Raw genomic sequence first — 22603 nt, forward strand, 5'->3', positions numbered from 1 at the left:
CTTGTACATCAAGCGCTCAATGTTCGCTTGTGACCTTTGACATCACGCGTGCAGAAGTTCCTAATCGTCGGGCTGTTGATTAGGGGAACCCTTACATTTTTGTCATGTATACGCTCCATGAGTGTTTTTCTGGGAATCCAGTATTTTTCTAGTAAGATTGGATATCTCTACTTTCCATATATACCAAAATTGCCATACTTTTATTGGAAATAACCACCCGATAAATACTTTTCTGGGAACCCATCTTTAAAATGAACCACAAGTAGTTGTGTTGAGTGGTAATTTTTAGGTCCACATTTTACAGTCAATGTTGAGATTTTGTGTTCCACTGTCAAGAATCAAACTAAAATTACGGTAGTAAAAAAAGTTCTGCTTAATAATATATGAAAAAATGTATATGTATAGATTTTATCCCACAACAAATTGAAATAACTCAATTCAACACTTTATTTTGACCTAAATCAAAGAGGTTTTGCAATTAAATACAAATGAATCTTTTGGAACCAGTTAATAAACATGTAGTAATTAGGCTAACATAAAATTGTTCTATTTTTATATTCAGTACTAGCTATAGGACTGTGACTATACCTCCAACAAACACATTCACAATGGCCATGCCAGAAATTTCAAATGGCAAAAGAATTAACCATCTTGAATTGAACTTACCGGTAGAAAGAATGTCAGATACTGATGTACCATTATTTACAACTAAAGACTCCTCACTCTCTCTTTCTATGTCAGCCATATTATTTTTGACACTGACAGTTTCCCAGACACAAACAAATGCAAAAGATTTGTGCAGTTAGTTTATCCACCTTAGAACTAATCTAAGAACAATCCTATCACAAAACCATCTAATCTCCTCCAAATAAACAAGAAAACTGTCCTGCTAATCCTACAAATTCCTCTTTAGAAGCTGTGTAATTATACAGTCAATGATTACCGTCTGCTCTCCTATATACTTGGTACTACACACAGTGGTAATAAGCTGGCATTGATCAATACCACTTCATCAACCTGCTCTGTTCTACATTTATACAGAATGTCAAATACACCTTCATATCAGTACCTTTTTGTTTCCAGGAGGTTATTTTTATTACAAACAAAATTCTAGTTTACGCTACCCAAAGATTAAACACATTTTGACACATTCATTACTCCGGATGTTTGTAATCGATAATTATTGTTTAAAACACTATTAACCTATTGACTTTATTCTACCATGGTATTACTTTCGGGCATTTAGCAATCTGATTAAAATCAGATGTTAATTAAGGTTATTACATTTTGTTTTAGGAACTGAGTATTCCTTAATGAATATGATGTTATCTGAATTAATTGACATTATATAGTCAAGGAAATTAAATGTAGTCTGGAATGCAAAGAAATTGAATCAAGTTTAGAATGCAAGGAAATTAAATATACACTCAAAGCCATTAAAAACGCAATGCCTAATTCGTGAAATGTTTCTGGTCAACGTTTTCTTGGGCTTTCCTATCTTATGGCACATAGGTGAAACTTGTGATGAGTCTCTTTTTGTGGAGTTCTGGGTTTGAACCCAATATCAGTTTTCGGTAAGAACTTTGTCCGTGCAAACGCAACACTTGTCTTTTTTCACGATTTTAAGCAGTCCCATGTCACACGTTTTGCACGTGCATTTCCTGCACTCTGGCCCTTTAAATACAGATCAAAATTTCCGACATTCATCACTTCGGAAAAATTCCACGCCTTAGACAAGAAAACAGGAACAGAACTATTGGCATGCTGGATCAGGGGGCTTCACAGGTAGCCGTCGCCAGACACTTTAATGTCCACCCATCGACCATTGCTCGCCTCAGACAACGCTTCCACGCCACCGTAAGAGTTGCCGATCGACCCTGACCTGGAACGCCACCAGTAACAACCGCTGCTCAAGATCGCCACATCAGACTACAGCATCTGTGCAACAGGTTCCAGTCAGCTACTGCTACTGCCAGGGGAACTGTTGGAACACGGCAATGTTAGATCAGCCCTCAAACAGTCTGAAGGTGTCGGGCTGCTTTTGGGTTACGCTGCTGTCGACCATACCAAGGTCAAATCCTTTTGCATCGTCATCGACTTGCCAGACAGCAATGGGCCGCAAATCAGGGGAATCTGCACAACACCCCATGGCGAAATATCTTCTTGGATGAATCCTGATTCACCCTCAGTTTTCCTGATGGATGTCACTGTATCTACCAATGTCGACATGAACGCTTTGCTCGTAACTGCGTGCTGGAAAGGGATTGTTTCATCATGGTTTGGGCCGCTATCAACGTCAACTTTCGGTCCCAGATGGTGGTGGTCCAAGGCAATCTCAACGCTCAAAATTATGTTGACGCCATCCATCGTCTGGTGTTGCTTCCATGGCTGGCTCAACAATACGTCCGTTGACAGATGGTTTTCCAACATGACAACGCCCGACCCCACACTGCCAGGTTGACAAGAGACTTTCTGAACAATCACCATGTCCATGTTATGGATTGGCTCGCTATGTCTCCCAACATGAACCCGATCGAACACCTTTGGGATGAACTTGGACGACGTGTTCGAATTCAAGCCGTGCCACAACGAACTGTTGCAGAGTTGGCACAGGCACTCCAAAATCATTGGCAAACAATCCAACAGCGTGTAGTGAGACATCTGTGCCAGTCTATGCCACGGCGACTTCAGGCATGTGTAAGAGTTCAGGGTGGACATACCCGATATTGACTTCAGCTGACCCCTGCTTTGTTTCATGGTTCTTCGACGTTTCGGTTTTGTGCATTTGTAGTGAATTCTTTCATGAAATTATCCACAGATGCTTGGCATCTCGATTTTGTCAATTGTTATGTACATTTGTTAAAAGTTGTTGCAGTAAATAAACTTTGAATTTGGCATTGCGTTTTTAATGGCTTTGAGGGTACTTCTGTGTTTGGATTCATAATTGAATGTTTTGCTTGAAACTGGCATGTATCTAGGCTTTGGGGTGGTAATTAAACTTTTAAAATTAAATTGATACCAGAACAACAGAATAAAAGATAGGTTGCCAGGCAACGAAACATACACCCACAGCAGCTAACTCGTCCGGGCAGTCTACAAGAGTTGTCACATATTTTTACTTTTTTCGGTAATGAAACATTTATAATACATTCAAATCTGATTAAGAGTAACAACTCATTAAGTAATTATCAGAAAACCAATAGAATTTGTTTGGTTTTTATAAAGTTTTGCCCCATGCTAACGTTTAGTATAGGAAACTTTTAACATCATGGATTTAGCTGTTCAAGTCATAAGAATTCATTGAAAATCAGCATACTGGTTTGTCTCAAGACCTTACACTCTGTGTATGAATCTGAAGTCAATCGGATGATAACTTTAGCTTCTAGAGGGTCACAAGGTTTTTAAACGTGATCAAGGGCCATAACTTTGGCAGTAATTATTGGAAATCGCTGAAAATCAATAGGCTTCTTCGTCTCATGATCTCAAACACTCTGTATCAATTTAATGTCAATTGGATATTAACTTTAGCCTCTAGAGCATTTACAAGATTTTTTGAAGTAATCAAGGGCCATAACTCTGGCAGTAATTATCAAAAATCTCCCGAAAATGAAATAAACTTCTTCGTCTCATGACCTTAAACACTGTGTATAAATTTAAACTCAATCGGATATTAACTTTAGCCTCTAGAGCGTCCACAAGATTTTTCAAAGTGATCAAGGGCCATAACTCTGGCAGTTATTATTGGAAATCGCTGAAAATCAATAGGCTTCTTCGTCTAATGACCTTAAACACTGTGTACAAATTTAAAGTCAATCGGATATTAACTTTAGCCTATAGAGCATTTACAAGATTTTTTGAAGTGATCAAGGGCCATAACTCTGGCAGTAATTATTGAAAATCGCTGAAAATGAATAAACTTCTTCGTCTCATGACCTTAAACACTGTGTATAAATTTAAACTCAATCGGATATTAACTTTAGCCTCTCGAGTGTCCACAAGATTTTTCAAAGTGATCAAGGGCCATAACTCTGGCAGTAATTATCGGAAATCGCTGAAAATCAATAGCATTCTAAATCTCATGACCTTAAACACTGTGTATAAATTTAAAGTCAATCGGATATTAACTTTAGCCTATAGAGCATTTACAAGATTTTTTTAAGTGATCAAGGGCCATAACTCTGGCAGTAATTATTGAAAATCGCTGAAAATGAATAAACTTCTTCGTCTCATGACCTTAAACACTGTGTATAAATTTAAACTTAATCGGATATTAACTTTAGCCTCTCGAGTGTCCACAAGATTTTTCAAAGTGATCAAGGGCCATAACTCTGGCAGTAATTATCGGAAATCGCTGAAAATCAATAGCATTCTAAATCTCATGACCTTAAACACTGTGTATAAATTTAAAATCAATCGGATATTAACTTTGACCTCTAGAGCGTCCATAAGATTTTTTGAAGTGATCAAGGGCCATAACTCTGGAAGTAATTATTGGAAATCGCTGAAAATCAAAAGGCTTCTTCGTCTCATGACCTTAAACACTGTGTATAAATTTAAAGTCAATCGGATATTAACTCTGACCTCTAGAGCGTCCACAAGATTTTTTGAAGCGATCAAGGGCCATAACTCTGGCAGTAATTATCAGAAATCGCTGAAAATCAACAGGCTTCTTCGTCTCATGACCTTAAACATTGTGTATAAATTTAAAGTCAATCGGATATTAACTTTAGCCTCTAGAGCGTCCACAAGCAATTGTGAACGCGGGACCGCCGGGCGGACAGGGGCGACGACAATATACGACCACATTTCAACGTGGGCGTATAAAAATGTACTTCTTAGAAGGTAACCACCAGAAATTAATAAATTGATAAAACAAAGATCAGAATTGTTATTTCGAAAACTATGGAGGTCTTTGCAGGTATATCAATGTTCAAAATTCATAATAATTGCAGGCGCATGAAACAAGGAATTGTGTTTAACCTTGAACTACCCTGGGAGCCATGTGCTTGTATTCGATCTGTGATATTGTTATAAAGGTGGGCGTGATGGACAGTAATTGTTTGATGTCAACAGTACCACTGTCAGAATGTTTAAAATAAATATTACCCTGTTTGGTACGTACCTTGTAAATATGCAAGGCATGACAATTTTAACAAAGATCTGTGTACATAGATCACTAGATCAGTCATTATTGTTTTCACAATGTATTAAAAGCGTTTCAGAAATTCCAAGTTTGTAATGTTAAATTTTATAACTTTGTCTCACTCTATTGAAAATGTAATAATTTCAAGATCCATATAATCAATTCATATCAATACATAATTATGTAAGTCTTACAGTATTGTATAAAATATTAGAATAATATTTAAAGTAGTTGGAACACCTAATACTATATACATAATATATATATAACAATAAATACATGTAGATGACAGTGACAGCTACACATGGCTCAATTGTCTCAAATACCACACTAAATTATTGTTCATTTGAAATGGTAGAAACATGTCTCATGTTACTTGAGTAAGAATTAATTTTGGCTTACAATTTCCAGTCTTAAACTTGGAGATGCCATATTGAAAGACCTGTCAATAATATAACAGCTTTTAATTGTAGCACTTGAATGGCGGAGGGAAGGGGGTACCAAGGATTTGTGCAGGTTGATCCAAGTAGCCTTCATCACCATCAATATTTTGTTAGAATACAGAGACTGATGATCCATCTCCTTAAATAAATCCAATAGCCGCAGGTGAACTATGGCTCTTTGCACAGTAATGTGACATATTACTCCCACCAGGAAAATTAAAAGAAATGTAATTATATGCCATTTATCTATTTTGATTCATACCAAGGGACCATTTTATGAATTTAAAATTCATATATTGGGATAGCTTAGCTGGTTTGCTCCTTCATATGAGTGTTTACGTAACAGTACCCAAAGATAGCAAAAAAAGAACCACTGATATTGCATAATAAATAACGACCATTTGAGGTTTAGAAATTACTGTTCGACTTTGTTAAAGGTAATAGTATGTCATTTCCACCTTATAATAACTTTGAATGGACTGTTTATTCCCATTACTTTTAAAATTATAGATGAATTAACAGTTCGCATAAATCGGATGGAAAATAACAACATTTATTTTCTTGATTTAATTATTTACAATTTTTATTCAATCTGTGAATTATGTATTAAACAAACAAATAACAAAATAATCCTCTTTCATTATGCATCTTTATTTAATGATTGTGTAGAGTTCTAAAGATTTTTTAAACATCCATTATGCAAGAGCTAAATCTGCATATTGCAGGTCTTTCTTTAACTTTAAGCCTTAAATGTTATCTAAATTTTTAATTAGACATTAATTAACTTATCCAGACCATAATCAACTCTCGATGCCATTGCTAGCCTGCGATATTTAGCAGATTGGAATACATTTTTTGAAACGCAAAAATGGATAATTTAGATTTTAGACTTTGTTTATTATCGCAGTAATGATTATTATCAGTAGTAATGACTATCGAGGCTAGCCTAAAATTTAATCGCCAATATCCTGGTTCAGAGTGAAACAATAAGACTGAAATTTTCAGAATATTCTGTTTTCATTATCTATTTTTTAACTATTATAGTAAGAACTGTCATCTCTTTATCTAATCTTACCTTATGCCCCTTTAAATTCCAAAAACTTGCACTAAAACATGCACTAAAACTTGCAACACAAAAAAAATCAGTCAACAACAAAAAATTAAGTATAACTATGTCAAATATCAATATTACATCTTTAAGATAATAAAGCTGTATGTCAAATATCACTACACTACTACAAATATTTGTTTAAATATAAATTTTTCAAAAACATGCACCACAAACTTAACATTGGTTAAATCTGTCTACAAAAATATGAATCAAACAAAAATTTGTAAGAAAACTAATTTGAACAACAGCATTCCTCTTTCATATGCAACTGTCAGCCAAATATTATTAGCTAACTTTACAAATATTAATTGTAGAGTTACAACATTTTTAAAACACTGCAAAAGAACTTTGATGTGTTGATATCAGTACAAATAAAAAACACTGAGAAACAAAATGAAATGAAATTTAACGTCCTACTATTCTGGACCAACTGGGCTAATGAAGACGCGCATATGCCATGCAGTGTGCTATGAGCGAAATTTTGTCTGAACGGCAGAGCTACTGCCTACACTTATTTCGAGTTTCAATTGTGAAGGGTTCTTTTACATGCACTCCAACATGTACACAGGACTGCAATTTTTCGTTCCATACAGAGAGAGAGAGAAATGGGTTTCACGTCCACTCAAAACAAACTAGGTCATTTCGGGACTAACAAATGGTTGATTTTACTTCAATAATTCGCTTACACATAAGGGTCTTTAGCAGTGGGAGGAAACCGGATGACCAAGAGAAAACCCACAAGGTTGGACAGGCGACCTTACTCCTTGTCATTTACAAACTCCATACAAACAAATATTCACTGTTGTTCCATGCCAGGCCCTCTGTCCTGCCCCACTGACAAGGGAAAACCACACTGGAAAATCCTGAGGAACTTCTGACCTCCTGGTTAGCAAACAAGTGTCTAATTCACTGAGCCATCGCGGCTACCAGAATAAAAGATATAAACACGAAGAAATAAACATGGACAGAGTAATAACAGTAAAATACCTTCTCAAAATGTGGGGTGTATGACAAATATTATTACAACCAGATTGTTTATGTCTAATGTTCTGTTTTGGGTATGTAAATTGGCCGTTCTTAAATTGTGGATATTATATTTATAAATCTGACCAAATTTACAGATAAAACATAGTTATAGGGATAACCAAGCAAGATATGCTTCTGTGTCTTGGTTTATTCACCCTATATAATATAATTTAATTGTTATAGTAGTTTCCTTACATTACAAAATGATACTGCTATCAGTGAAGCATATGAAGGGAGATTACTGCATTTTACATATTCAGATAGATTTATTTGAAAAATATATGTACATGTATCAAAGCCTCCGCACAATCATACATTTTCAAGTCCAATAAGTTTAGTTTGTTATCTAATTTTCCGAGATAATTAACTGTTGATTATTTTGAACCCAACTGGATATCTGGCAGACTTTAAATTCTAAGAGCAGGATGGGTGTTTTTTGGGGGGGTTTTGTCATGTTATTTGGGTTTGTTGGAGACTACTCACATAGCGGCGGGACGATACCCAATACCACCCGAATACCACTCCAATATCACCACATACTACACAATACTACAACATAATGGTGCAAAATTACCATATTACTTGATTTTTTTCAAAAATAGTGAGATATATCATGGGAAATGTACTTCAAATGTGATAAATGATGTCTGGCTGTTCCATTTGCCTCTCCTTATCACACAAATCAAGCAAATAATAACCCAATACTACCAAATACTTATCAAATACTACCCAATATTATAAAATACAAACCTAATATCGCCAATTAGCAGCACATCAGTATAATAATTGCAACGAATATTCGATAATTTGCAGAAAATTGAAATATTTACGCAGTTATCTCCCTTTACAACCGATAAAAGATTTTAGATTGCTATTCAGATTAATCATCTTGTTGGGCTTTGCAGTTTGTTTCCAAGACGACGAAGTTAAAATAAGGGAAACAAGTTATTATAGATGCCCCCCCCTATAGTGTATTCATACAATATTACATGTTAAAAGCATACCAAAATATAATATAACATAAAATAAAAAGAGTTTTAAAAGAAATTAACAAAGATTTAAAAATGCATTAAAATTAAATCAGTTTATAAAATAAACAGCCAAATAAAAGAGTATTTTAGAGGTTGATTTAAAAATGTTCCTTTAACGGTCTCTTAGCCAACTCAAAAGTCTTCTTATACTCTATTTCTTCATCCTGGTGACTTTAGTATGAGAACATGCTGTCTACAATCATTTGGGTATAATATGTCAGGAAAGCACACAAATTTATCTTTATATCTGTCTTTTAATAACTTATTAACGCTTTTCCTTTGTCTTTTAAATGATTCCGGTTCCAAACCAGATGCCTTTGAAAAACCCTCTCTTGTCAAAATTTTACCGATTCTTTTAATATTGTCACTATTGAACAAATTCTAGTTATTCTACGGTATATATCCACAGGCTGCGATGTCACCTCGATGTCATTACCACCTATGCGAATTATTGAAATATATCTCTCTCTCTCTCTCTCTCTCAAAACATTAAAGATGGGTTCCGGGTACAAACTGGGTGATTTAATGGTATATATGGACCAAAAACATATTCAAACTAATTAATTTGTCATAATTATACTTCAAATCCTTTTCAAACATTGTAATTGCGAAGGAATGCCCTGCTATTAAAATTCGATCAAACCAGGTCATGTTTACGTCATGTCTTGGGAGTCAGAGGAGAATTCATTGCATACATAAGAATATGTTGTCTTTAATCGCTTACTATTTATTACAAATATCGAATCTTAATTAAATTCTCGGATTATCCACTACCCGCGTCTTTTTCCGTCATTTTTATCTCAGAAAGTATTGTACATCTAACTCTTCATAAAGTTTATCAACTTGTACATCAAGCGCTCAATGTTAGCTTGTGACCTTTGACATCACGTGTGCAGAAGTTCCTAATCGTCGGGCTGTTGATTAGGGGAACCCTTACATTTTTGTCCTCTATATACGCTCCATGAGTGTTTTTCTGGGAATCCAGTATTTTTCAAGTAAGATTGGATATCTCTACTTTCCATATATACCAAAATTGCCATACTTTTATTGGAAATAACCACCCGATAAATACTTTTCTGGGAACCCATCTTTAAAATTAAGGAATCTGTTTTAATACACTAAATTGCATATGTTTGTAATTATCTTAAATTGCACATGTTTATATTCATATTTTCATGTCAACTATTTGTATATATTTGTATTTATTTTAAAATTAAGTAATAGTATGTGCTTTAACAAAAAAATGATTTTGAAGAAATAAAATGAAATGGGGTTTAACGTCCTACTGTTCTGCTCCGACTGGGCTAATGAAGACAGTGTATTATGAAGAAGGCAAAATTACCTATGCACATGTATACTTTAATTTGTGAGTTGGTGAATCTACAGGTGTCAAGTGACCAGTGATGAATGAGATGAGAACATACGTCAAAAAGATCACTGGAGAAATGTAGGTTGGCAAAATATACCTTTTTACCAACCACCTGTAAATACTGGTCGTCGAAAACACCGACCCAAATGACAGGGTTCCCATGTCACTGATGACTGGATGTCCTTTACATTGTTCTCACGCTTAAATAAGAGTCAATAATCAATAACAAAGGATATAATATCCCATGCACAAAATACAGTGTTCAATAATGAGAAAATATTTCAGTCATACTGTTCTAGGCATGATAGCAAGGCTCAAATATTAGTTGTTTTTTTTTCCAGAAGTTTTTAAAATTGGATATGTACCGCCGAAAAACAAGAATACTGAAAGAATTAGTAAATCATATCACTCAATAAAATAACAATTATTACCCAGGGCCCTATTTGTTCTCTTCCAATTAACTTTCCATCTGTCATCCATAATAATATTATAACATATGAATTATTCAATCCAAATCACAATAATATTAATTTAATGATACTGATCACATTATACAGCCCCACACCTCCACAATCATATGCCTATTAAATAACATAAGTTATTGAGCATAAACTTATAAAACCTGTTTAATATTCACACCATAAATACCTGTAGTCTCACAGGTAATAATTACTAATCAATCACTATCACCTGTGTCTGTCAAACTGTTAATAATAAACATAAGATCTATTTTAAGTCGTTGACAGACTGTCCACATCTACAATAAATTAGTCAAACCAAATTATGCAACATCATGCACTAATTACACTGATAAAATGAAAGATATGTCTGACAGACTTATTTTAATATTGTCTTATTCGAAGTTGTATTCAAACAACATACCACGATGTGGTCTCAAGAAAGACCACAAAATGATTGGCAGTGGAAACTGAGAGTGAATTTTAAAAAAAAATACATTGTCTCATAATAGCTAAAGGGATGGACTTACGGTGCATGGAATTGTAAGATTCATTTTATTATGAAATAGTCTCTCTCCAAACTGATATCTCAGCCACTAGCTAAGATCTCTGATAATCACTTTTGACTATAACTCTGGCAAATATATAGACCAGGCAAGTAATTTGGGAACTTGGGCCAATCCTACATAGAAACTGAAGGTAAGGTGCCAGGCAACAAAACATACGCCCACAGTAGCTAAATCGTCCAAGCGGTCGACAAGGGTTGTCGCATATATATCCTTTTTAAAGTAATTAGGGGCATTTAATAGACAATTTCATACAGATGACATTATAATTATCGTCGTTTGAGGTTTCACAAGGTTCTAAAAACTAAAACAAGGGCCATAACACTTGAAATAATCTACAGAAATTGTTGAAATTCGACAGGATTTTTCGTTTTACTAAGTCAAATAATGCATATAAATTTTATACAGATCGGATGATAACTTTTGTCGTTCGAACGTTCACAAGGTTCAACAAAGTAAAACAAAGGTCATAACTCTAGAAGTAATTGACGGAAATTGCTGACACTCAATATTCTTTTTCATTTCACTAATTTAAATGATGCATATGAATTTCATACAGATTGGGTGATAACTTTTGTTGTTCGAGCGTTCGCAAGATTCAACAAAGTGTAATTAACGGAAATTTGCTGAAACTCAATTGGCTTGTTCGTTTTACTAATTTAAACGATACATATAAATTTCATACAGATGGGATAATATCTTTTGTCTTCAGAGCATCCACAAGGTACAACAAAGTGAAACAAAGGCCATAACTCACGGTGTAATTAACGAAAATTGCTGACATTCAATAGGCTTCTTCGTTTCACTTATTTAAATGATGCATATAAATTTCAAACAGATCAGATGAAACAAGGGCCATAACTCTAGATGTAATTAACTGACATTGCTTAAATTCAATAGGACTCTTTGTTTTGCTAATTTAAATGATGCATATAAATTTCATACAGATCGGTTGATAACTTTTGTCGTTAAAGCGTTCACACGGTGCAACAAAGTGAAACAAGGGCCATAACTCCAGAAGAAATTAACGGAAGTTATTGAAATTAAATAGGCTTCTTCATCTCACTAATGCAAACAACATATATAAATTTCAAAACAATCAGATGATAAATGTAGTCTGTAGAGTGTTCACAAGAAATTGTGGATGACAGATGGACCGACGGACGGGGGTGACGGCAATATACGACCACATTTCCATCATGTGGGCGTATAAAAATTGATATTTCTTTGAAAAAGTTTTCCACAGCTTCCCATAGTTGCACAAGACTATGATATGGGGCTATAACGAGGCTTCCACACAAAAAATAACAGAGACAACTCTTTTTTTTTAAAACAGAACATCAAAATAAAGCAATCAGAGGCTGATTTTTATTAACAGGTTTGGTGTTTACATAAGACTCTTGATTCAGCATTGTCTTGTAAACTGAGCTAAGCAATGAACATTCTGAAGGATGGCTTTCCATCTGTCAGGGTCAGAGCAATATCTATGCATAAACTTGATAGCCAATTTTCAATTTCAATGGGGTGTCTCCTTGGACAAAAGTTCAAAGTAAAAAAATTCCCCAATCTTTGACCTATGAAATGTTTTCATGGTTTTTGTGACAGTGGCAAATAACTCTGTAAAAACATGTTGTGTCCCCTTAAATTTTGATATGCCCCAAAAAAGCTAGCAAGCAGTGTGGTGCACAGAGTGGGAGGAAGGTGTGACAGCCCTGGGGATCCAATCCAGGAGTGAGATTTTTACATTTTAAATTATTGCAGGTTGCCCTATCTAATTTAAATTAAAAGTTTCCTTCATCTGTTTTGACAAATTTCCTTTCTTATATTTCTGCATACAAGGCTTTATACTCAAGTTTTGGGGGATAGAATCAAGGGGTTGGCCTCTGACACAACTCTTAAACTCTTTATCTCATGAACACAAACACTATGTATAATGTCAAGTCAATCGGCAAGAGGGATCCACAGGAATTTAGAAAGTAATCAAGGGCAATAACTCCACAAGTAATAACTGTTGAAAATCAATGAGCTTCTTTGTCTCATGGACATAAAAACTGTGCATAAATTTCAAGCCTCAGAGCAACAACAATCCACAATGCCAAGACTACAATATGCAATTTACGTACAGCCACATTTCTATGTAGACCTATATAAAAACTATACAGTGTTTACAGGGTTTCGGTGACAACACCAGTAACTCTACGAAAAATTGTTGCACAAACCTGAATTTCAACATGGTTCTTGCATACGAGTAGTCGACTAGTTACAGAAAGTTTTACCTCAAAATAATTGCAAAATCTGACATGTACAGTGTTGAGAGGGTTCCAGTGATATGGGTAGTAACTCTGCAAAATGAAGGTTTACCAGAATTGTGGACAAACCGCTGGGTGATGACAAAATACTTTTACATAAAATGTTGGCATATACAAATTTGAAAAAGAATTGAAAATAATCGTAAGTAAAAATGGCTGTTACATGCCAAAGTCAGATCACCTGTAACACTCATCTGTAAAGAGGGATATGCTTCATAACATTATAATTTTCTTTGATGTTTTGTTCCATATCTATCTATATGTAGGCCAACAGACTACATTGTCTATAAGCTTGTTACTGTTTACCAGAGAGACATAAAGAAATGGGGTTTAACAGCCATTTGATTAAGTTTTATTTTAATAATTTGCTTGCGCATACAGTCTTTAGCAGTGGGAGGAACCTGGAGGACCCAGAAAAACCCAACAAGGACAATCGAAACCACACCACTCAATAACAGATCTTTTGATGTAAAGAACACACATTGGACCATTTGGTCACCCAACTCCCACTGTTTTACCCATCCCAAACTTAGGCTGCCTGTCTACAGTTAGCTCCGCCTGAGAACAGGCCCTAACCTGATTAACTGACATTTTAATTCCTACATCGACAATTTTAGTCGAAAACACTGAGTATGCGTGTAGAAATTTTTAGAAGTATTTATTTCTCTTCTATTTTCATATTGAATGAAATTTAATATGTTTATTTAGCTGTTGTGTGTATGAAAGATGTCAAACGGATTAGAGCCGAAGCACGAAATAGTCCACTAATTATTCAATATGGCGTCGCCCATGAAAAGATACATTCACAGAAGCAGCTTTGTTTTCAAAGAAAAATTTAGAAGTATCTAACCTTGTTTTGAAAGATAAACAGATTGAAACTCTAAAGGCAGTTTACAATGATAGAGATTGTATTGCAATATCACCTATTGGCACATATTATATATCGCTTTTACCGGAGTAGCAGAAGTCGACATTTTTCTAACTGGACATATTTGTTTACATAAACCACATGCTTCGGATATAAATGGCAGAATATATACGTCCTTGACAGTACAAGTCGATAAGTCCCGCCCCAAAATGATCACGTGAGCGTTTTAAATGGACGGCATTTAGCGCAGTGATGTATTCTCGAGGTATGAAGTGGATGCATCGCTGTGTGCAGTATGCTGTATTACCAAAACTATGTTTTACTAACAGTGACCGACACTGTGAGTGAAATTATATATATATATAATCACATTTATTATAAGTCCTGTGTTTAAACCATTGATAGTTATGTATTCTCCCATTTATCAAGAAAAATTTGGTATATATTATTTTTCATTGTTATTCATAATTTTCATATACAGCGTAAATCATGACAAATAGTTAATATGACAGAATAATCAATATTTTATATATAGGTATGATATTGACAAATTTGCAACGTAAGTAATATACTATAATAATACAGAGACTGTATACAAATAATACAGATATATTTAAAATATACCAAAACTATCTCAAGAAAGATAGTCATGTTTATTTAAATGATAAAATTTTGCTGTTTCATGCATTATCTTTTTTTTTAAATGAAAATATATTTTATTGTGTAGATTTATGGCAGGTTATGGAATAGTTCAGCCTTTGAAGATTTGTTATATTTTGTTCATTACCTAGTAGCAGTAAGGAAATGTTTTCAACAAAGCTCAGCTCAACAGAAAGTACTAATCATTTTGACTTTATTCAAAACGGACATGCAACCAGTGACATCATGACGGTAACTGTCATACTCAATAGAAATAAAGCAGCTCCCATGCTGTAACAGTCTTCAATACAATGCCTTTTTTTAGTGTATTCAACTGAAGCCATGATCGCATTATTTTGTTTATAAACAGTGAGTGATAGTTACCCTGATGATGTCACACACTCACAGCCAGCATCTTAATCTGTGAAGTAAAGGTAAAATGGGCTGTACTTCCAAATTTAGCATTGTGCAAACTAGATAATGAACAAAATATAAAGTATTTGTAACTACTGTTCTTCTCCTTTAATAATGCTAAAATCAAGAGTGTCCCTTATTAAGTTGGCCTGTTTTGTCTGCTATAATTAATTGGGGTAGCCTTATTTTATGCATTCTAATGAAATGACACAAAATATATGCAGAATTAGTATAAGTATGACACTTAAAGTTACAATTTCATATTTTCTAAGAAAATCAAAACATAATTATTTCTATGTCTTTTGCTCAATAAGTTGTCAACTCACTATTTTACGATCATAGGTTATCTTTCTCACACTTAAAAATCTTCACACCGGAAATAATAACACAATTACCCCCAATTACCTCCCTTGTTTTCCTATTCCCCACCATGGAATAGCTATCTTCAAATGCTTGAATTTGAAGTTGAAAATGATATTTTTGCCAATTTCTCAACTGGCAATAATGAATTATAGGATTAATAGGATTATTCTTTAACAAGGTAGGACTGTTTATAGATACCATCTATTTTAGGGCTTTATTTTAATACATTTTATAAATATAACTTAAAAATATGAAATTGTAACTTTAACGATGATATGTAAAGTTGTTTTTCTAGAATTAGTATACGCATGACACTTAAGATGATATGTAACATGATAAAATCAACTGCACATGCACACATAGTAATGACATTCTGATTGCTAAGCTTATATATGTTGATTCTTTACAAACACTCATTTTTTAAACGAAGATTTACCTGTGGAAATGATTAGCTCACTGATAAAGAAAAATTAATGTTTTTCTGAAGACAAGGTCAGAATATAATAATCATGATATTGAATATATCTGTGGTCTACTTTTTAATGCTTAAAAAAAGTTGGATTATAATCAGAGATAGTCTGTATCTGGCCACCAATGTTGAGTGCAAGATACAGTATAACCAACAAGTGTTTTAGAAGAGATGTGTTTTAATTAGACAACCGTTTTATCTTAAGGCTTCCAGAACCACTCACCCAGTCATTTATGATTCCTTTGATAGTCAAAGTTCCAGACCAGTAACAGCGGGAGAGATAAAAAATAAAAATATTCATGGAAGATGTCTTATAACATGTATCATAAAGTACGGGTAGTACCAAAATAAAACGTTATAAATATTCTATCCTTCCAGGCGTTAAGATTAAATCTTTATATGGGTTCTAACTGTGTTGTATCTGGATGAGAATCTGTTTATATGGAGATTAGAGACATTAAGTTGATAATATATTTCCACATGATAAGAATATTTTACAGATGGAGATTTGATAAATGTTTACATAAATACAAAAATATTAGGATTCATCTTTGACCAAATCACTCAGAACTATGGTAGTTGAGCAGTCTCATTTTTTAATCAATAGGATTTTTCAAGCCGGTTTCCCAGCACTAGTCTGGGTACACATTGGAATATACGTAAAAAAAAAACCCACTGACAATTGAAATACGGTGAAGAGTAGGCAGAAACGCCACTGTCTGAGCAAAATCTCCTCTATGGCAGTGCATGCATGACCATAGAAAAACAAATATTTGTCTCCTTGTGATAAGGTTAAAGATACATTATGGGAGATTAGATAAAGAGCTAGCAGCTCTCACTATGATAGTTAAAAACTAGATAATGTAAAGGGAATTTGCTGAAAATTTCAGTCAAACTGATGCACTCTGAACCAAGAATTTAGCGATTGAATTTTCAGCCTAGCCTCGATCATCATTACCAAAGTCAGTATGATAAAAAACGTAGTCTCGATTATCCATTTCATGATTTAATTATGAATGAAAGTAGTGCAGCAAATCGGTTCCTAATCCAGTAAATATCGCAGGCTAGCGATGACATCGAGAGTTGATTATGGTCTGGATAAGTTAATTAATGTCTAATTGATAATTTAGATAACATTTCAGGCCTAAAGAAAGACCTGCAATAGGCAGATTTGGCTCTTGCATAATGCATGTTTAATCTAGTGCTTGTAATTGTTTTGGCAAAATTAATTGTATCCCTATTTGAATAAGAACTCTGATAGGTTCATTATGCCCTTCAATTTCAATCCATATTCCAATTAAAAAATCATTAGTTTAATTATCATGAGACATTTTCATAATATTATGTGATAAATACTTTAAAGGGAACTAAAACCTGGCTACCAGAACTAATTAGAACTAATTCATAAAATTTGTGTGACAGCTTATGGTTGTCTTACTTGATCTATTTCAAAGAAGGTGTAAGAAGTGACATTTATCCCTTGATTAACATGGAAGTAATGGGGTGAGCAAGAAACATGGTGAAAGTATTAATCAGCTTGTAATAGCTGCTCCAGGCATTAATGACACCATTTAAATAGAAAGGGAGATCAACACCAGAGGGATTTATCACACCTAAATTGTGTCATTTTAGATAATATTTACACCTTCAAATGAATAAATCCACAAGATTAAGATAAAGTAATTCAAATAGATCAGAAAAAGATACACCTTTATACTAAATATAGATTACACCTCTTTCCTACGTAATATACCTACAATCAGCTTTAATTTAAACCTGGAGTCAGTAAAAAAGATTTTCACATTACAGATAAGAAAAAGAAATTTACATCACAAAGGACATTAGTCATAAAGTCTTTATATGTTCTTAAAGTAAAAATGTGCAAACATTTATCTACCACTGTCTCTAAACTCAATAACACTTTTATAATTTATTTATGTTATTACAGTGTTTTAATATGAACTATTGTTTCAATCTAAGGATAGCATGCATTTATTATTAAGTGAGCCACAGTGACTCAGTGGGTAAACTGGGATTCAGATCTTAATCTTAGTGTTGGCTGAGAAATTTTCCTGAAATTTTTCCACATGGTTACCCTTTGTCAGTAGTATAGTTTGAAGGGACTGGCAAATACAGAGTCTAGACATTGGGATGGTATGAAAAACTGGCGTCAACATTAAATAGTAGGAATGTGCCTCATTAGCCTGGTTGGTCCAGATAAGTAGGACAAGAAACCCCATTTCATTTATCATAAAATTATATCATGGATCTCTTTTTGTTGAATAGTGTAGTTCTGTTGTTTAGTATTAGGAATTACTACACAATGCATAAATCATACAGACTTCCACATGATTGATTCTTGTCATATTTATCACAAAACATTAAAGAAAACCCATTTCATCACATCAATCTTATTTTGTAACATTTCTACACAATGGTTATTTCACGTTAATAAAACCTAATGAAATTGAATAAAATCAATAACAACCTGACTTTTAAAGATGTTTGTAGCAAACACTAAAGATTATTTGATGTAGGGCAGGACAATAATGAATGGATCATATTTGAAATGTTATAATTACATTTACCAGAACTGACCTAACTTTTTGAAGTCTAATTGACGAAATGTATTCGCTACATGTGTGCACTAATCAAATTCATTTGAAACATGGGCATTATAAAAATATGATTGGATGTTTTTAATCAAAATTATTTTCCTAATTCAACTTATCAAATAAAGCCTGCTCTTTTAATATGAATGACAAATGTAGCCTATATTTCTTAATACCAGACTTAAGACTTTAGAAAACTATTTTGAGTTTATTATCTGAGAAAGGTAAGAAACTACACAGCTGGTTGACATAAGGTGTACCCACATATGTCACTTTTAACAAATGTGACCAATTGATTTCGTCTCTTTAACTGGACATTTCAATCATTTTCACTCAACAAAACCAGAAATACAAATATATGAGAAATAAAATTTGGTTGCTGTTTATAAATGTAAAATCAATAGAAAACTAGGTTGAATATACAGTAATAGATATTGACATGATCACATAGAATATTGCAATACATACAATGATATATGTCAATTCAACTTTCTATATTTATATACACTGAAATCTTATCCTAGCTCTTTACTCATATTAGTCAGGAAATGTCATTTAATACTAGATGAAAGAAGTATAAATAAAGTATATATATATGATATCATAAAAGAATATGCATAGTATATACACGTAATGTCAATGTCAACTGGTCATCATAGTATTAGAGCTTTCAAAATAAATAAACCAATTAAGAAATATAATATACATGTCTCTGTATCAAGAATGGATGGTGTTAAATCTCCTTGGATGCATGCAAAAAAGATATTTTGTTATTATTAATAAATGTGACCTGTCAACTGTTAGGAATAGCAATACTAACCTAACACTTCCATACAATGTTGATTTTGTACTGTAGTATTTTCCTCTATAGGCCACATTGTCTATTAATCCAATAAATAAAGATCCGAAAGTAAAATCCCCGAAATTGTCACAACGTAATCCCTGTAAACATCACCTCGTTTCCTTTTTGCCTGTACTTCCCATACATACAGAGATCAATATGTTGCCTTCTAACGGTTGCAGGTAGTCTACTAATCAATATCTACCACACAGTGTTTTCAACTACCTTCATTATAATACTACGTCTACTGCCTCTGGCACTTAATACTATCAATGAAAAGGGACACAACTCCCCTTAGTTGGGTGGAGACTCCAGAGATGGACTTTTGGGTTTCTTACAAGTAAGCTCAGTAAGGAAATACTAAGACAAAGGATATTATATAGGAAAAGAAACAATTAATAATTTGTAATTCTTAGTAACTACAAGCTTTTTCCTTTATTAAAATTACTCATAGAATAAAGATTTTTATTAAGAAATGTAAGTATCCACCCACCACCTACACATAGGGGTATTTCCAAAACCTAATCTCAGAAATAATTGAAAATTAGTATATTCTTTCTCTTGTATACTACCACGTATATAGAGAACCTACAAAATGCTCTGATTAAATTTTGATCTCCATAGTTTTAACAAGGGTGCTGCATTACAATGGGGAATAATGCTGGTGGCTCAGTGACTGAAATTCTGGCTCGCTAACCAGGACGTCAATGGATTGATCCCATTTTTTGCAGAGAAAGTTCATCAGGATTTTTCCAGTCTGTTTTTCCAGTTGTTTGGATGGTATGAAAAATCAAAGTCCCATGTATACATTGGCGTGCACATAAAAGAACCCAAGTTGGGGGTTGGAATTCGATCATGGCACACTGCATTGCATATGATTGTCTTCATTAGCCCAGTTGTCTTCATTAGCCCAGTTTATTTCTACATAAACATTGTCCGAGAACAATTGTAGCTTTCAGAGGGTTAACAGGAATTGTGGACAGACACCCCGGGTTAACAACAATACATGTGAATGTATAGAAATAACATTCTTTTAACTGTTACAAGTTACATTTATATTTAGTTCAAAGTTTGTAAAAGCTAACTGCCTTTTCTAGTAATATTTAACAGCTAACACCTGAAGATTCAACAAAACATAAGCAAGCTATCTTTGTTAACAGTGTCAATAAAACAGTACAATGTTATTTCATTCTTTGGGTAAGCTTTATTATTTTGAGTCTAAAAGGCACAGTAAAAATTCTATTGTTTAAAAACAACTTCTATTTTGCTACTTAGTAAACAAGAGATAAATTAAAACACAAAATGATAGGACAATACTAGGTCATAACAACTTAATTATGGATAGAAAACAAGCTAAAAACAAACACGATTTTTTGTACAATCAGGGGCAATAATCCAGAAAGTTAATACCTGAAATGTGCAAATATCAATAAGGAATGAGATCTTTGGGATATAAAGATATGTTTTAAGTTTCATAAAAATCGGATAAATTCAACCTTCAATATCGTGGAATGGTAATGTATTTAAATGTTTTTTAAAATCGGAAGAAAATTGTGACCTCTAGAGAATCCACAAACTAAAAATCGAACCATCAGGGGCCATAATCCAGGAAGTTAAGTACAGGTATCCGCGATTATCAAAAGGAACCAAGATCTTAGTGTGTAATGGTGATATATTCACACGTTTTTTTTTAAATCGGATAAAAATTGTGACCACAAGCTTAAAACGTTATTTTTTGTTCAAAATACAATCCGATACGCGCGAATATCAAAAGGAACCAACTTCAGGAAGTTACAATCTGATATGTGCGAATAACGAAAGGAACCAATATTTTTGGGTTATAAACATGTACAAGTTTCATCAAAATCAGATCAAAATTGTGACCTCTTAGAGGGTCCACTACCTTGATTTACCAGATGTTTACACTATTTGCGTACGAGGGGCAGCCATTTTCCCTGGCAGTTTTGGCTTGATTTTCACCAAATTTAAAACTCAACAAACATTACGGTGTAACGGTGATATATTGGAACGTTTTTTTTTTAATTGGATAATAAATGTGACCTCTATAAGAACCACAAGCTAAAAACATGTTTTTTCGTACAATCAGTGGCCATTATTCAGGAAGTTACGATCCGATATGTGCGAATATTGAAAGGAACCGAGATCTTTGAGTTATAAACTTGCATTTCAAGATTCATCAAAATCGGATCAAAATTGTGGCCTCTAGAGGATCCACAACTTCGATATACCAGATGTTTACACTATTTGTGTACGAGAGGCGGTCATTTTGTCCGGCAGTTTTGGTCCGATTTTCATGAAATTCAAACTCAGACAAAATTACTGTAACAGTGATACATATGAAAGGTTAGTAGATACTTCAATTTTGATTGGCTAAGCACTAAAATCAATCTAATATTATCCAATCAAATTACTAAAATTTGGATTTTATGTTAGTTAAAATTTTGTGAAACAGGCCCCAGGTGTTCACACTATTTGCGTACCAGGGGCGGCCATTTTGTCCGACAGTTTTGGTCCGATTTTCACGAAATTCAAACACAATCATCATTAGGGTGCAACGGTGATAATAAAACGTTTTTTTAAATCAGATAAAAATTGTGACCTCTAGAGGGACCACAAGCTAAATGTGCGCACTTTTTCGTACAGAGGCCATGAAAATGTGGGCGTATAACAAATCCAATAATTGCAATCACTAAATAAGAATTTGTTAAATGGGGGTAGAATTGGCATAATGTACACCCAAATTGAAATGCATGTGTGATTTGCAGAGATTAACAAGTACAAGCCTGCTATATGAACCAGGAATGGACCATAATGCCAACGGTGCAATCTTATAATTGTGATATCCCATAAAAAAAAAAATGTGCATCGTTCCAAAGAACAATCGGACCCAATTTCAGGTCGATTTTAAGAGCATTGCCCC

General features: G+C 33.8%; 1 protein-coding gene across 10 annotated transcripts in view; it reads right to left on the reverse strand.

The window, feature by feature from the left end:
• The window catches only part of LOC126820344 (echinoderm microtubule-associated protein-like 2), a 49931-nt gene that overhangs the window by 24907 nt on the left and 2421 nt on the right, over positions 1-22603 (reverse strand). For 3 of the 10 annotated variants that reach the window (XM_050548227.2, XM_050548234.2, XM_050548229.2), the window contains exon 1: positions 667-815. The exons of 1 other annotated variant lie outside the window; for it this stretch is intronic. In XM_050548227.2, coding sequence (XP_050404184.1) covers positions 667-745 — 79 coding nt within the window. In that variant the 5' untranslated portion in view covers positions 746-815. Of the gene's footprint in view, positions 1-666; positions 817-19641; positions 19919-22603 lie in introns of those variants that run through there. 6 more of the 10 variants (XM_050548228.2, XM_050548226.2, XM_050548235.2 and 3 more) reach the window with 6 other exon arrangements.

This window comes from Patella vulgata, chromosome 5 (genome assembly GCF_932274485.2).
Source record: "Patella vulgata chromosome 5, xgPatVulg1.2, whole genome shotgun sequence".
Taxonomy (NCBI): Eukaryota; Metazoa; Mollusca; class Gastropoda; family Patellidae; genus Patella; species Patella vulgata.